This window comes from Lepisma saccharinum, chromosome 1, assembly GCF_977018435.1.
Source record: "Lepisma saccharinum chromosome 1, izLepSacc3.1, whole genome shotgun sequence".
NCBI classification, from domain to species: Eukaryota; Metazoa; Arthropoda; class Insecta; order Zygentoma; family Lepismatidae; genus Lepisma; species Lepisma saccharinum.
Window position 1 is genome coordinate 24,385,286 of NC_139229.1, and position 18,174 is coordinate 24,403,459.

Sequence of the window (18,174 nt, forward strand, 5' to 3'; positions counted from 1 at the left end):
TTTTGAGTGATGTAGAGAAACAAAGGTAGCTAGAAAAGAATGGCAATTTCTCGGATCCTATGGATGCAGATATAAGGGACAATTCTAATATTTTCCAAGGCAATGTTGATCTTCTATCTACCAATAGCTTCGTTTTTGAATCAACTTCTCCAGGTTGAAATGAAGCTTGCATTAATTATAAACATCGAAATACTTCGATCACAACAGTAAAAGAAATAATAATAATTACTACGGTTACAATTATTGTTATACACTAATAATATATATCTAATTAAATAAATTTTATTCGAATTTTATTATTATTGTTGTTGTTTATTATTATCATGCTATTCGATCCACAAGCCGAGTGAATATCCAGCACAACTACCATTAATATTTTTACATTTCATAGTTACAATACTGAAATGCACAGTTATTGTATTTTGTTATTAACTTTTGCAAGTGTATTGTGTGACCTCATCTGAAATTATAATTTTTCGAATTCTGAAAACTGTTGAACCAATACCAAGACGAAGATGGAGGGACAACGTTGAGATGGACCTAAAGGAAATCGGCACGGAAGGAAAAGAGTATATAGATCTTGCTCAAGATAGGGACAGATGGAAAGCCTGTGTTGCTGCAGCCATGAACCTTCGGGTTCAAGAAGGCTAGAGAGTTAGTTAGTTAGTTGAACCAATAATTCTTTGGATGGTAGAATATGAACATACAACCTGGTTCCTGTATTTTTCACTAATTTTTTTCGATGTAATGCATATTTTACATTCATTACTCTGTTCGAATACTAACCAAATGAACTTTATTTCTTGTTATTAACAATAAAAATCACAAGCTTTCTGCATTTTTTGCTACTTGAAATGAAGGATGCCAATTTCCGGGCGGGGGGGAGGGGGTCGACTGACATACCGACGCCCATGGAGAGAGCTCCTATCAACAACCAAAAGGCAAATGCGTTATACAGAAATATTATTATAAATAGTTCCAACTTTCAAATTTAGTCAACCCATGTGCGTTAGACAATTATAATTTTCGAAACACGTAAAATATTTTCATTTGAATTGATGAAGCGCCGACTGCAGGGCCTACTCCCTCGTGTTTGTGTCCAATCTTTTCGGTTTACTGCCTGAATCCACTGATTTTTTTCCGTATCAGGTTTGTCTGAAAATTGTTTGTTCCCTATCTCATGTTGAAACCAAAAGCCCCACAAATATTGTAGTTTTTTCCGAAGGCATTGCCTTTACTCCCTTGAATGCAATGCCATTCTCTTCAAAACCGGAAGTGCAGTCCCCGCCAGCGTCAAGGCAGCACAGAAATGTAAACATCCGGTGAATAGCGCTCATAGTGGGCGTTACACCATTTGATTTCAATAGAAGCAGACAACAGATTGGGTCGTTTCTCCGCGTCTCAGTGGGCGTTAAGCTTAAAAACTCTTACTAAATGATTTAGTTCGCAATTTTACCAGACCGACCTTTAACTTTACATGTGGTGGGGATTCAACACCCCCTCCCCCGCCCCCCGTTTGGCCCAGTATTTCTAAAAAAAAGAATCCTAAGGGCGGAAAAGATGGAAATGTGAGGGATGACAACCAAAAAAAATGCACACATAACCCCTCCCTTTTGAAAATTTTGGGACACGCCACTGTGCATAAGATAAAGGTTTAATTTAAAGGAGGAAAACTGGATATCATGGTAAATGACAAGAATCCCAGAATGGGAGCTCATGCGCTGTGGCCATGCTCATTATAAGGTGCAAATTAAATTGTTCACTTTCGAATAACAGCGTCATCAAGATGGTTCTCACTGTGACCTGGATATGCGAGAACCCGTTAAGGGAAAGCAAGGTTATGAAGATGCAGTTATTACATTTTTTGAATACGAAACATTTCAACGTTCAGAAAGTATGAAAAAAATACTGAATGTTCCCAGGCAAAAAAACGTTTAGCCTCAATTTATTGATTGATTTTACTTGGCTTTTCTGCCACCTTTTCGCTAATCGCGACGATGAGGATGCGTGATATCATGAAAACGATGAAGGGATACTCACGAAGTACGTCCAGGCAGGTATCGAACCCGGGACCCCTGGCGTCGTAGCACGCTGCGCTAATCAATCCGAAATCCCTAAGACACTTCTAAATCAGTTCTCAACAGAAGAAATACAATTTTCTCTCCTCTGAGAATATTTATACTATCATGGTTATTATTTTTGTAATTCAACAATAATTATAATTATTAGAACCTAATCTTAGGGTGAAAAGTTATAACTGTACAACTGCAATGTCAAATCTTTGTGGAAAAATGAAAATTTTTGAACTATTAGTTATACAAAATTGATTTGTTAAAAAAAAGTAAAAGTATACTAGTAACTATACTTTGTAGCCTTGTAGCCATTTGTACTGACATTTTGACTTCAAACACGTAGGTTACTGAGTGGTAATTTGTAAGGGAATGACGGGTAATATCCTCTCTCGCGCCGATCTCCGTGATGGAGTTGTTAGCAGAGCCCGCTACGGCGCCAGGGGTCTTGAATCCGAATCCAGACCTGGACATGAGTGTTCTTTGTGAATGTCCCTTGTCCAATTTCATCATATCCTCACTCACCACCATCGTCGCGATTAGCCAAAAGTGACAGAAAAGCGACGCTAAATAGCAAAAAATAAAATGAAACTCTTTCGCCATCGAAGTTGCCGGGTTCGAGTCCTGGCCTGAGCGTCCTATATGAGTGTCCATCATTTTCATCTAATCATCGCTCAACACCGTCGTGATTAACTAAAGTGACAGAAAAGTGACGTAAAAATAAGAAAAATTCAGATACTACATCTTCCCTCTGGTTGTTATACATGTAATTGGAATTTCCACCACTGGAAATTTTACTTAACACCACACCGGAAGTACTTAAATAATATCTAAATATGGAAAAAGAAATCTGATGTCCTCCGCCCACGGTTTTTGTTCAATTCGAACACTATTGTACATTCATCTTAATTAGTACTCCTGCAGTTTGTTTCTTTATACAGTATATTTGCAGAAGATAGAATTCAACATACAACTGTATTAATATACGCTGCATAAAACCCAACTTATTACTAACTTTGTTGACCTTGTACACCCAACGGCGAAAGAAACGGAAGGCGAATTGTCCACCACCATTTTCATTCGGTCTGTATTCCACAATGTGATGACAATGAATTGAAATAATGACGTCAATGAGCAGAGAACAATGGCTGCTTCGAACCAACATAGTTAGAACAACACAGGATGTAGAATAAGAAGTATTTAAGATAGCGGTGGACAATTTCCTTACCATTATCTTTGCCGTTGACTGTACACCCAACGACACGAATTGACCATCACAATTTTCATTCAGCACAATGGCGATGTGCTGAATTAAATAAAACGTCATCAGTAGGCATCAATAGAATTCCATACCTTAAAACAACATAAGATTTACAATAAAATAATGATGATGGGACAATTTACCTACTATTTTCTTTGCCGTTGACTGTACTGATAAATTCTCCTAGTGTTACATTGCTGCAACAGCACGTGTACTTGACAAAGCAAGCTGGTGTTTTTCCTCAACCGCAGCTGTTGCGAGGGGAGCAACTTCACACAGAAGCGATCAACACTTGAGATGACACGTTCGAGTTCAACTTGCTTTCTGAAGCATTCTAAACCAAAGCAATAGCAAAAAGAAGTTTAAAACTTACCCTGGTGGATAATCGTCTGCACCTCCACAGTGTCTGAAACCTAATGCCAGTCCTTATCCTGGTTAACAAAGATCTTGTGAATAAACAACGGGTATGCTCCAGCATGTAAAAACCAAATCGCCCAGTGACTGTCTTCTTTTTTCCCACCTGGGTCGAAAAGCACCGTTATTGGTTGGCCCGAGGACGAAGGTAGATCGTAGCCCCGCCTAACAACAGCTCCAAGACCTTTTAAAAAAAGCTTCTTCTTGTCAGTGCAGGTAGGAACAGCGCAGAAAGTTGTTCAACTTTGCATTTTGCAAGCCACGATGGCTATCTCACGGAACATAACTTCTGTTGAGGAGATTCGCTTGTACGATTTCGAGTTCAACACGGGTCGAGGCTAAAACGCACGGAACTTCGTCTCGACGAGACTACATCGCGCCAGAGGGGGGGGAAAGGAGACTCTTGCACGCGAAAACTGAATCCCAAATTATGCTCGCAGGTGTGCGAACGGAATAATTTATTTCCACTTGCTAATGGTTTGACCAAGGTGACACGAAAATGTCATCGTGTCTTTTGTTGTACACTTTCATTGTTGGCTTTCTTAATTATGTATCAGGTTTGAACAAAGCACATGCCGAATACTACATTGCGAATGGAACAACCACAAGGAAAATAAACAATGAACAACATGGATTGATTGATTTGCTTTATTTTACTTCGCTTTTTTGTACCACTTTTGGCTAATTTGCGAAGATGAGGATGAGTGATGACATGATTCAAATTGATGAATGGACACTCACAAACATCCATGCCAGGGCCTGGACTCCTGGTGTGAACAACATGGAGTAATAACGCAACGGGCGTCAGGGAGGGAGAATCCACCCCACTGGAAATTGTCATCGAACATTTCAAATCACAAGAGATACGAAAGGATGTCATTTTTATTGTTAATAACAGGAATAAGGTTGTTAGTAATTCTAGTAGAATGAAACTAAAAAGAAGTGCTTCATCGAATAAATTAAGTAAACCACTTATGGTCCTAAAATTGTATCCAATGAAAAAATGGTTCCACTATTTTCAAAATTCCAAAAGTGAGACTTCTATATCCGAGTTCACACAGATTGAACTTTATGACTAAAACTTTCTCCTAACTTGTAAAGCTTTTTCTTGAACAATGTGTGAAAAAGTTAATAACATGATAGAATAGCTATGCATTTTTTGTATCTGTATGAAATGTAAAAATAAGATAATGAAATAATCCAGTTGTTTTGGATATTCAGTCACATGGTGAATCGTAAAGTAGTAACTTTCCAATAATAAAATAATATTATTATTAATAATAATTCGGAATAAAATTGGTTAATTTTATTAGTTTATAATAGTTATTTTATAATAATAATATTTTTATTATATTTACTGTAAGAGTTTAATGAAAGGCCTGATCCTCCCCCTACAAAATCTTCTGGTGACGCCCGATTGTGTGGGAGGTAATCTATGTTAGAATGGCTGTAAGTATGTCGTGATTATGATAAACTAATTATTTGTCCTACCTTGCTATACAAACCTGAACTTTTCTGAAGATAACAATTACGTAAAAGAACGTATTGGAGTTAACTAGCCTGTCAATACTCTTTAACTATACCTAAGTAATAGAATTATTATTATTATCCAAATTAAGATTTGCCCTAACAACAAAAAATGCTAATTAATAAATGGTACATATTACTTATCTCATTTCGTAAAGTGAACTATTTACGTAAGAATAAAGTCAGAAGAAACTACCAAAAGTTTGAAATTTGAACGTATGTGGATCTATTTTTTATCATTCCAACATCAGTGCCATCTGCTGGTAAATCTCCTCTGTACTGTTCGCTTTATATTTATCCTCCTTTTTTGCTGTTTCTTCCCCCGTTTTCTCTCTTTACATTTGTTTTTCTTTCTCTCTCTCTCTCTCTCTCTCTCTCTCTCTCTCTCTCTCTCTCTCTCTCTCTCTGTCTCTCTTTGTCCTCCTTTTTCTCTTTTCCTGTTTATTTATTTTCCTCTTTTTTCTCTCTCCCTCCAATTTATCTTTCGCCTCTTTTCTTTGATTATGACTTTGCTCTTTTTTTACAGCCAGTGGTGGCGCCAGGAAATTGCGGCACCCCTTAGCTTTCTTCCGCACCCCCTTCAGAATCCCCTGTTCAAAAACTTATTTTTAAACTAATGAAATGTTATATTACGTTATGCTATTAAGACAATGTCGTAACTTCGAGCGTCATTGAAGTGATTCCACTATTATTATATGCAACAGGCAATCCATTGGTCCTGCAAGAGAAATCGTATTTATTTTACTGTAGAGGCCGCGATATATATACAAATATCAGCGGCTGTTGTCTCTCTTTCATCACCTTCAGATGGATAGGGATAATGTCGTACTCCTGAAGAAAGTGGGCCCAACGTGTAATTCTACTATTCATTCTTGTTTTGTTATTTAGAAACGTAAGTGCCTTGCTGTTTGTTACGAGATGAAGAGGTTTTCCTAACAGGTAGAAACGAAACGTTCTGAGTGCATAAACACATGCTAAAGCTTCCAAGGAAAACGTATCGTATCTAGTTTCTGCATCGCGTAATGTTCTGCTGGCAAACTAAATTGGTCTCAAGTTTGCATCATCGTCACTTTGCATTAAAATTCAAGAGATGCCACGGGTGCTTGCATCTGTGAACACATAGTTCGGTTTTTCAGGAGAATATGCTGCTAGTACAGGTGCGGAAACAATGGTTTTCTTCAATGTTTCAAAAGAATTTTAACATTCTTCTGTCCACTCAAATTTCACATTTTTCTTTAAAAGTTGAAGAATTGGGTAGGCAATTGACGCATATTTTTCAATGTAGGCTCTCAGGTATGAACATGCGCCCAGAAAACGCTTTACTTCTTTCTGATTTTTGGGCACTGGGTAATTTAAAATCGAATTGATCATTTTTGGTGAAATTTGAAATCCATTTTGTGAGACTACGTGTCCAAGACATAAAATTTTGGTGCAGCCAAAGAAATATTTACGTGGTGCTAGACGCAACTGTGCCTGGCGTAATCTTGTAAATGTATCACGCATGATTCTAAGCAGTGATGGAATGGAATTACTTGCTAACGTGATGTCATCAAAATATATTGACACTTCGTTTTCATCGATGCCATTAAAAACCATGGAAATAACCTTATTCAGTGCTGCAGGTGAATTCTTGAATCCCATAGGAAGGTAATTGAACTCATTCCAGCTGGAATGGAGAACGCTGTTTTCGTCTTATATGACTCACAGATCCTGTCCTGGTAAAAGGCTGAAGCTAAATCAAGTTGCGTGAAATATTTCTTTCCCGCAAGGTTATTTAAAATAGTTTCGATTGATGGAAGAGAAAATGTGTCGTATTTTACTTGTTCATTCAAATGACGCATGTCAACTAGTAATCTATAAGTAGAATCTGGCTTCTTTATGAGAAATATTGGGGAATTGTAATGCGAGCCTTGCGATTTCCTAATAATTCCCGCAGTTGCCATTTCTTGCAATTGTTTCTTAACTTGATCTGGAGAGGCACTGTATATTGCGGTCTATGGAAAGGCATATTAGTGCCTCTGTCGATGTTATACTCATAGAGTGGACAATCTCCATGATCTAACTTATCCCATTGAAATGTGTCACTAAATTAAAAAATTAGCCCATTAATATTTTTATTTTCTTCATCACTAAGGTCTTTGTTAATGTTAATTTTGTTACTATAAAATTTTGATTGTGCAAGTTTTATTTTGCCTATTTTTTCTTCTGTTAAGTTGAGACACTTGTGTGGGGGGGGCCTGTGTGCTTATGCCCCCTCTTGTGGCTGCGCGTCATTATTATCTTTCGCTGGATGCGAAGGAAACGGCATGATTATTTCACCACAAGTTAAATGAGCTAGTATTGTCTCTTTGTTTATTTTCATCTTGTAAGTTGTAGGATTAGTGACAGGTAAAATAGGCGACTTGGTATTTATGAGTGCTCTAGGGATTAAAATATCTTTTTCGCGAAGAAAAAGATCAGGTTCAAAAACATTCACGCTTTTATCTGCCGTGTTGACAATACTGACAGGCACGAATAATTGGAGCGAGGCTGAATGTAAACTTTTGAAGATAAGATTACTTGCGGCTTTGCTTCGGCTGCAATTCTGTTAATGAAATGATCCGGAACAATGTTTACTTCAGTTTCGTTCTTCGGAAGAGAAAATGGAAGTAGTTTTCCAAAGCGTGAAATTTGCATAAATATTTACATCGTGTTTCATCCAAAAATCGTTTCCTAATAGTGGAAGCAGTTTATGCACATTGACTACACGGAACGCATGTCGAAACCATTTCCTTCCAAGGCGAAATCTAACAATGGCTACTTCTCGTACAGGAATCTGTGTTCCAGAAACTCCCTTAATGTAAGAGTTAATTTTGATTCTTCTCGAATTAGGTGGAATGAAATCTTTACTAATTATGCTTGTCATCGCTCCTAGATCTAAACAGATGTTTACAAATGATAATGATGTTTTCTTTCCACTAGGCTATTTGTGTAGGCAGGAAGGACAGAGTCGAGTCCCAACTTACATACTCTTTCGAGCAATGCTTACAATAAGTCTTACCATTATCATTCTGACAAATTTTTAATAATTTAAGAATAGAAAATAAAATATTTGCGGTTTTCTTGCTGTGGAAATGTGATGAACATGTAAAGCTATCTCAAAACAAGCAAAATGCTGGGAAAATTAATGTGTCCGAAATAAAAAAAATAAAAAATCGTGTTTGTAAGAACTAGAAACATGAGGATTGCGACAATACGTAACGTAATGATGCTGTGTTTCTCTTTCAGTATAGTGCAGCCATCTGTGAACTATTTGAAGTGTTCAATGGAAAATTTTGCCTGCTGCAAGACATTATGTCAATGTGAAGCATTTGATACCTGATCAAAGAAGGGAAACAAACAATCGACTGAGAATTCAAGTAAAGAAAAATAGAGAGAGAGGAAGAAAAATAGAGACAGAGGATGAGAGAAAAAAGGAAATAGGAAAACAAGCGAAGGAAAATGTAGAGAGAGAGGAAGATAAATAGAAACAGAGGATGAGAGAAAAAAGAAATAGGAAAACAAGTGAAGAAAAATGGAGAGAGAGGGGGGAGATAAATAGAAACAGATTATGAGAGGAGAAAGGAGAGGAAAATCAAGTGAACAATAATAAAGAGAGAGAAAGATAAATAGAAACAAAATAAGAATGAATGGAAAGAGAAAAACAGGAGAAGAGAGGCGGGTAAGGAAGACTTTTTTAATGAATGTAAACAGGGGCTGCGCCAAAGGGAAACCAGAGAGAGTCAGGGCCCATCCAAAATCAAGCTAATCCATCGTGTCAGAGGGGGCGGGGGCAACGAGGCATATCCCCCTATAATAGTGAAAGAAGGCTCCTTCGATTAGAAGTTATCATTAGAAACCGGATGTTAGGCATTGAAGCAATCCAAAATAGGTAGGCAAAAAGGCACTAAAAATCTAGAAAATAGGCACTTAAATTTCAAGAAAAAGGCACAAAAATATGCTACCAAATTAAATACATTGTAAAATCATTCTCTATTTAATTAGGACAACACACCTGAGTAGACATGTGAATTTGCACTTCATGAAACGAAACCGAATCCAAAGAAAATAATACATGTTTGACATTCTGATTAGAACACTATATCACTGTCACACAATTGTTCTTGGCAGCTAGCGGATTTGCTGACCGTGTAACAATAGAACCCACGAATTAGGAAAAACACATCCTTCTTGAAAGGAACAATTTAAGTTTGTGGTAATACATATACAGTAGATGTATTGCAGAATTTAAATCCAAGGACCCTTGGTTCAATTCATACACACTCCCACGGCAAGTCATAGTTTCTATTAATAGATTAAGAACAGGACATGTGCGTACACCAGCACATTTAGCAAAAATAAAAATTAAAACTCAAGAAAATTGTAAATGTGGCAATAATAATCCTGATGTGAAACATTTATTCCAAGAATGTCTAATTTTTTTCAAATCACACTCTACAAAGGTATACAACGTTTGAAAATTACATTTCTCATATCACACTCATCCATCTATGTACTGCGCACCTTTATTTTGTTATTATTAGTAGATTATGCTATTGATTTTTCGTATTTTCTTTCCTCGTTGGCAAGCCCATCATTTTTTTTTCTCTTCGTTTTTCTTAGTCGACCGTTTCTTGTCCTTTTCTTTGTCGACCCAGAAGACAGAGAGGCCGTACGGCTACCCCAACTCCTACATTCCAGCGACACCCCAGAATCCAGTGTAACCAAACCCTCATATAATTAACTAAACTTTACATTGTCATAATTTTGTTCAAATAATTAATAATCGGATCCTCGATCCATTGCATAGGCGTGATGAGTTATCATACATGGAATAATAGAGTGCAATAGCTTCAACATAGAATTTGTACAGGAACTTAATTAGGGGTAAAGTAGGACACGAGTTGGCAGTTGTGTGGATTGTGAAAAGAGGGGTCTCCAAGAAGTGACTTTGTTTTTCTTCTTTTTGTGCAAAATGTTAAATGGAACCATGAAAGACGGGTGACCATTGGTCCAAGGGAGGACAGAGGAGCCAAAGGGCGATAGAACCAACGAACTGATTGGCTATCTCTTCCCTTTTTTTTTTTTTAGAACATTTTGTTGGAAGAGAGAACGTGCGTTCTCAAAAGAGAGTGTGTTTTTAGATCTGACTAGAGGAGGATTGTGAAATTGTGTTAAGTGAGGGAAGGAGAAGAACTTTCGTTGTCCTTTATGTCTTGTGGTGAAGTGGATAAAACACAAGTACAGTGGATGGGAGGACTCATCTTCCATTGAGTTGTGCTACGCCGAGGGGAGATAGCTGATCCAGACAAGTAAGTGAAGCCCGACTGCAGTAGTGCCAGTGGCACTTCTTACTATCGCCCCGCGTCTCCTAGACCCTCACGGACAGAGGAAATGTGAAGTTAAGCGTGTGGACCTAAAATTTATCTCGTTGAATCTGGAACGTGCACGAACTGAACTAAACTCAAAATTTCAAATAGCTATTTCATTTTTTTTTCTTTGGCCAATGGGATTTTATTTTTATGTAAACAAAAATGGGTGGGAGAGTTGTACCTATTGATTTTGTTTATTTCATTCTCGAATAGATTATAGATAAATTCACAGCTATTTATTTTCATTCTTTTTACCAAGAATAGCAATAGTAAATGGCAGCTACCCTTTCCCAGTGCCTGGTTGGAGTGGCAGCGGAGAAGAATGAACCCTGGGAGTCTCATGCTCTGAATATTCTTAACCCTTCGCTACCGCTCTGCCCAGCACAATTCTAACAGATTTATCCCCTTCACTAATATGGATTCTGTATGCATATGCTCGAAAATGTAGGCACGAAATATAAAGTGATTCTTATAATATATATAAAAGAAACAGCAAAAGGATAAAAAGTGAATTATTCAAAATAATCGTTTTTATGTTTGTGATTCTGATGAATTTGAGAGCCTAACTATCAATTTTAGAAGAAAAACATTAAAACAAATACAGAACAGTAACGATGTCCAAAGTCGACAAGATAATGCTGACAGGAAAAGTTAAAAGAAGAAGAAGAAGAACTTCTTGAAAGAAGTTTCAGGTTGCTCAGTTAGATATGGGAAAAACTGCTTAGCGGTAATCCCAAGTAGAATGTAAATAAATAAAAATTAGGTTGCTGGAAATGAAGGAAAATATGAAGTGAAATTGTTACGATACGGAGTGAAAGTATAACGCGTTCAGAAAATATTGACTACTGAATATTTGGGTTAGTTTAATGCAATGCAAAGTTTACTTCGAAAATAAGGTAAATAGATATTTAAAAGCACTATACACGCAAATAGGTAAAATAAACTTTTGTGTACGACACCCTAATAACCTGACATGAACTTATATTGAGCCATTTTTATGCAGTGACGTGCACTGAGGAGTAGCTAGTCTAGCAGAAATAGATCAATCAATCTCACATCTCGAATTATATTCAAATCACAATATTTATTGTCTTGTTAAAGCCACCACAGCTCATATGCAACACTTTCTTTTCCACGCGCTTCTCGTCCATCGGTGTTCTCCGCGGGCAAAGCTGGCTGGATACCCTAGCTCGCTCTTCTTCCGCCAGACCAGTTTTCAGGTAGAAACGGCAGGCACAAGGAAAACGAAGATTTCTACCTCTACCTCTCTTGTCCCCTCGCTCCCCGCTGCAATGGTTGAAAGCCCAGGCTTTCAGGTCCCCCAGTCTATCTCCTATAGGACAGATAGGGGATTGGTTTCTCATAGATTTTTTGTAAATCCTGTAAAGAACTCAGGGTAAAATTTTCTGCAGTACTTATGTTCTCTGTATTTACACAACCTTTTACACGTTGTACAATATGTGCGTATGTATAATATGGGATGTAGTTTTATTATTTATGAAATGGGAACGTGTTATGTGCAGACAATGATGTTATGCTTTCTTTCTTTTTTTCTTTTACAAATATGGAATATATAATGATTTAATTACAAATATATGCTCAGGCTCTCTCTGACTTTCGTTTTAGTAGTGTTTTATTTAAATATACTACTCTTGGTCTCTAACAGTCATAAATACGGATGTATTTATTTGGGCAAGAGAACGCGTGTTCATATTGTTGTTGGTTTGGTTTATTTTACTTCGCTTTTCTGCCACATTTGGTTATCGCGAAAATGAGGATTGAGTGATAATATGATGAAATTGGTTAAGGGACCTCATATGAACAATCCAGGCCAGGATTCGAACCCGTGATGAGTGCGCATTCTTGTCCTATGTGTTGCAGTGAATAATGAAATAATTTGGAATAAAAAATGTATCTAAGATATCAAAAAGTCAAATGAATATCATTGAAGAAACTACAAAAAAGTGTGTTGTGTTTTGTTACCTGTCACCAAATAAACCAAGCGTGGGGGAGTGGTTATCATAGCGCGCTACGACACCAGGATTTCCGGGTTCGAACCCCGACCCAGGCATGGGCGTTCCCTGTGCTCGTCCCTTCATCAATGTCATCGTATCTTCGCAATTAACCAAATGTGACAAAAAAGCGACGCTAAGTAACAAAAATGAAATCAAATCATTGATTGATTGCTCAATTTGGTTCATTTTACTTCGCTTTTCCGCCACCTTTGGTACAACAAAATAGATGAAGGAACACACACAAAGAACACAAATGGCCAATCCGATATTCGAACCCAGGATCTCTGGCTTAGAGTCAAATCAAATAGTTTTTTATTTTCGAATGTGGGTGGGGGTTACGTGTACTTTTTTCTGGTATTCATTCATAATTTTGCAATCTTTTCCTGTTATTGACATTCTTCTTTTTTGTAGGAATACTGGCCCTAAAGGGAGGAGGGGTGTGACCCACACCAACCCCCCCCCCTTGAGCACGCCACTGACTGCTACCCCAAGTGTCGACGTCACCGCACGTCACTGTTTTTATGACATCTGTAACAATAAAGAATAGGCATTTTACCTAATGCTTTCTTCTCCACACGATCGTTCATATTGGCGACAAACCTGTAGATCCACTTCAGTAGAAATGAATACCTGTATAAGCTTAGAGAAGAACGAACACAATCTTAATAAAATCAAAGAGTGCGTTATCAAGAATGCCGACAGTTTTTACAATGCCCAGTTAGAAACAACAATGCTATTCTTCCAGTTAGAAACAACAATGCTATTGTTGGATAACGTTATGTTATCTACAATGCGGCCAGTTTCTACAATGCTGTTGTTGCATTATCGTTATTTCAAAATGAGAAATCAGCACATTTTTAACAGCATATAATTTGACGAAATGTCAATTTTTTTAAGGTCGCGAATATATTTTTCACAATTGAAATTTGGATAAAATGTGCAGCTTATATTCCTGTTAATACGGTAATTCTTTCCTGTATAAAATTCACATATAAATTCTATTACATGTTTTATTAATTTATTTATATACTTTGCGGTAGTTGACGAAAGGCGATGAGAAATGGAGAAGAAATTAATAACAAGTCGGACTAATTTCTGTGTTCCAGGAATTGCTGGGTTCACATGTGCCCTTCCAGATGAGGCTCTTTGTTGTCCGTTCTGAATGTGTTTAGATATTATTCCAGTACAGCATATTCAACTCCAAAACTAATTGTATGTTTGTTCTTAGAACAAAAACTCTCTCCCCGCCGGAATAGTTTGGTGGGGGGAATTTCAGAACAAGATCATTGGTGGGGGGAATTCCCCCTGCCCCTCCGCCCGGGATTTCGCACCCTGCTACACTAACTATTAAAACAAAAGCACTAGTTAAGTTACCAGTCTACGGTGCATTGCTACATTGGGTCCAAGCTTCCTGGACAGTGGATATTCTGTGCTTCTGAAAATTCGTCACCCTGGATATCCTAGTTACCACAAACAATCCAAAATCTACACAACACTGCAGTTAGAGGCTACGAACAAATGATTCCTCAAGGCACTTCGAAACACATCTCGACATGTCAGCTGTTTTGACGGACTAATCCTTGTTCCTTCAGTTGGTAAGTTTCGTACAGTGGTTTGTAAGATCTGAATCGTTCATTTCACAGCGATCGTTGCTTTTGTTGACGTGCATTATTGCAGAGAATGCAATATATACTAGAGCAAACAACGAGACTCATTTGCAAACTTTTCCTAATGAATAAATGAAATCTAAATAAAATCCAACCAGCACAAGTTTTTATAGTTCAACATTATGAAAATTAAAAGGGGGGATGGCCCCCTTGACCCTCCTTGAGCACGTGCTTGCTCGGACCTTCATCTAAGAAAGGGGTGTTCATATTTACGGTAAAAGTGTAAAAATATAACTAACCATCTGAGATAGTAACTTAGCCTGAAAGTTATATCTGAAATCTCAACGTTGTTGTTAGACCTGGGTTTCTTGTAGGAGTGTGCTGGATCCCGAAACCTCGGTACCGGGATCAGAAAATAATTTTCCGACTTTTCGGGATCCGGAAGAGTCGGGAATTCCAAATAATCATGTTTAAAAGTGGTCAATTCTCTATATTTTATGCATTTTAAATGTCCTAAACTTCTCAGAAATTGCTTATTATTCCAGTAATGCAAAGAATCACTTAAGGGGAACATGGCGTGTAGAATTCGAGATTTCCACAGTGTCGCACATTCTGCGCCCCGAAAATTTCCCGACTTGGTTGGAAAATTGCGAATTTCTACCGTCCCGAAAGTCGGGATCACCAAAAAAAAAGAGTCACGATTAAAAAATTTCTGTCGCGCACAACCATACTTTCACTACTTTAATATATTTTCAGTTTGAGCATCCCTAAAGAAGCAATAGACTTTACGATACAGTCCACGTGTGCGTTACACTAACTACTTGCGGGTAGAACTTGAATAAATAAAAGCAAAGCTGACAAAAACAAAAGAAAAGAGAACAACGAAGCGCAACATGGCTTGTTACAATGTTTAATTTCAAAGTAGCAGAAGCCAATGCCATCTGTAGTCCAGTTCAACATTCGAAGAATATGCCGAACTCAGCTTAACACATTTCTGTGACTAATTATTCCGTGGCATGTTTTCCACATTTACTGAAGCATACCTAAATATTTTTATGAGCCATCAACACCATGACAACATAAATTTAATTTTGTATTCTCGATTGTACCTTTATACACAATAGAGTCAAAAGCCTTACGACTTATTCTTCGTTATTGTTAAATTAATCTATTTGAGAAAGATTCATACCTTATCAACAATAATGAAAATAATTAATCAAGCTTTTTTTCACCCTCTTGTTTACTATTTATTTAGCCTTTGTAACTGTATGTTTTCTCTGAAACATAACTCGTCACTTCTGTATGGCAAACCTTTCATCTGAACTGGTGGACTCTCTAAGCTATAGTCCTATTTTTTGTATCCAAAGTTTAGGAAAGTTTTCATCACAAGACAGTATCAGCCCTAGGTATAGGTGTGAGGCCTGGGGGCATACAATATAGGAGGGGCCTATAACCAAGATTTTCAAAAAAGCAGTTTTTTGTTCCTTAGACTGAAGTAAAAGTGTCTTATTATAATCACAATATTACAGTTAATAAACAATTAATTTCATATCATTACGTAAGAGCAATAAACGGAACAGGTTAAAACAGAGAATTGTAGTTCATAAAAATAGCTTAATCGGAAGTATCAACGTGCTATAACTCGTAATAAACCGTACACACAAACAATTATTGTTATCTGGCGCTTGGGGACGGGCGAGCGCCCCAGTTGCCCCTCCCTGGGGCCGGCCCTGGGCAAGAAAGTGAGATCTCTGCTATTTAAATATTGCGATATGAAAGTGATGTACAAATAAAGCTAATTTTTATGCTTCATTATTTGTGCTACTATTTGAACGATATTACGGGGATCGTACCCAGAAAAAAAAATATCCGTAAACCATTGGTCTAGCTACAGATTTTGAAAATTTTTTCTTGGTTTAGCAGAGGCGTAGAAGGAACTGAAAATTCTCATGGCACATACACAGCTAGAGTAGAGTACCTGAAAGATATCCTAATTTGGCCAACCCTTTTTTTTCTCTTTGCCACAATATTCACAGAAAACGGAAAACTTTGTCGTAGCACAAATGAACGAGAAAGATCGGGCAGCTGAATAAAAGCTTCCCAAAGACATCACCAGATGGAGCAGCAGTCTGGAGAAAATGATATTACTGCCGTACACATACGGCGCGACAATAGCTCTATCTTTTGACTGAAGGCTACACTATTTAGTCGTGCCGTAAACTTTAATGCTTGTTATAGGGTTCAAATTACTAGAGTGCCACACACGTAAATTTGCCGTTGCGTAGAAACGTATTTTCGTTTCGTCTCCCTCTCTCTTAGCATCACGTGTTCTACCCTGCTCGAAAACCTTCGCTATTGTTGCCATATTGTCATTCCATTCCTGGACACACTCGCGCAAACTTCATTGAAAACAATTGAACAGCGCTCCAGCTCGCGGTTCCCACCGGTCAGCAGGGACGGCAATGTGGCAATATAGCACGGCGTAGTCGTTGCTTCTTTTATGCAGTGCATGTTCATTGGCTAGCTAGTAACTAGTGTTGCCAACTGTAATAATGAAGCACTATTTCTGTCACGGAAGGGGAAAGCAGGTAAAGTGGCGGTGAGTTTTGTTGGATTGGAAGCACCATATTTTTATTTTATACTAAGTATTTGACCGGTTTGACGTTGTGTGCGTGTATTGCGTGTGTTTATGTAAAAGTGTGTGTTTGCTAATGAACGTTAAATTCCATAATGCCTCCAGTTCTGTCGAAGTTGAAATCAAAAACCTTGCATAGCCAAGCTCGGGAAATTCTAAGCAACGTGCACGAGTTCATGAAGGAGGAAGCCAGTCATGGTGTTAGCATCCCAATAAAGCATTTTGGCAAGAGAGCAGCGAACAGCAGCAACAAATTGTTCATATTTCATAATTTTGGAATTATTCAAAATAAATAAATTATGTGGCTCCAACATCATTTCAACTCTGGCTCCGGCACGTGTTCTTGTAGAAATTGCATAGAGGAGGCTGTCATTTTTGCTGCTTAATGCGATAATATTGTTTTCTGTGTTAAAATTGCCATGCTTTGATGGGTGACCAAGTTCATAGCAGGGCCGGCGGAAGGGGAGGGCGAACCGTCCCATCGCCCAGAGCGGCAAAATTTGAAGAGAAGAAAAAAATAAGCCTATTGAAAACTGTGATCGAGCGAGATATTCTTTTGCGCTGAATAGTATTGAAATAGCATAAGAAGTCTCATTATTTATTTTATATTTTGATGTTTTAGTTAGGAATATATTGATTTTCAATTTTCCGTTGCTGCGTAATGACCGGGGGGGTCGAAATAGAGCGGCATCTGCCGCCACCTCCCAGGGAGGCAAAATGACTAGCGCCGGCCCTGGTTCATAACAAAAGAAAAAGCCGCGCAGCTTATCGTCTAGTGGCAGTATATGTACTTGTTATTGTTGTGGAAGCCGGCATCCTTTGTAAATGTACAACAAAGGCAACCGACTGTCGCCGATCTCAGAGAGGAAATAATAATACTGCTTCAGGAGGAGTGTTATGGTGCAATTGTAGCGGTTTAACACGTTGGCATGTTATTATCTGCCGTTGCAGTTCCATACCAGTGTATACGGGTTTTGGGAGTAAAAAGTTAGAACGCCACCAGTGCATTAATGCAATGAAAAATAATATATATATTTTTTTATTTTGTTTGAAATCACTCAAATAAGGAATCGTATGAAGAAGTCTTCTTTGCAGCATTTTTGGTAATTTTACTTATGTGTTAGTTCATATTTTGCGAATTTTTAGTCCATATGTATGTAGCTACATACATAGTCACTTGTTAGTACATATTAATCCTAGTCCTGGTATAATGCATGACGTTTAAAACTCAACGTTAGATAGACCTGAATTCTCTA

The 18,174-nt window shown here is 37.7% G+C and overlaps 1 protein-coding gene across 1 annotated transcript in view; it reads right to left on the reverse strand.

Moving 5' to 3' along the window:
- Positions 1–4,074, reverse strand: part of Hexo1 (beta-hexosaminidase 1) — a 39,956-nt gene extending 35,882 nt beyond the window's left edge. Inside the window, exon 1 of the mRNA XM_083129606.1 lies at positions 3,704–4,074. Coding sequence (XP_082985732.1) covers positions 3,704–3,808 — 105 coding nt within the window. The 5' untranslated portion in view covers positions 3,809–4,074. The remainder of the gene's footprint in view (positions 1–3,703) is intronic.
- Positions 4,075–18,174: the final 14,100 nt, after the last annotated feature.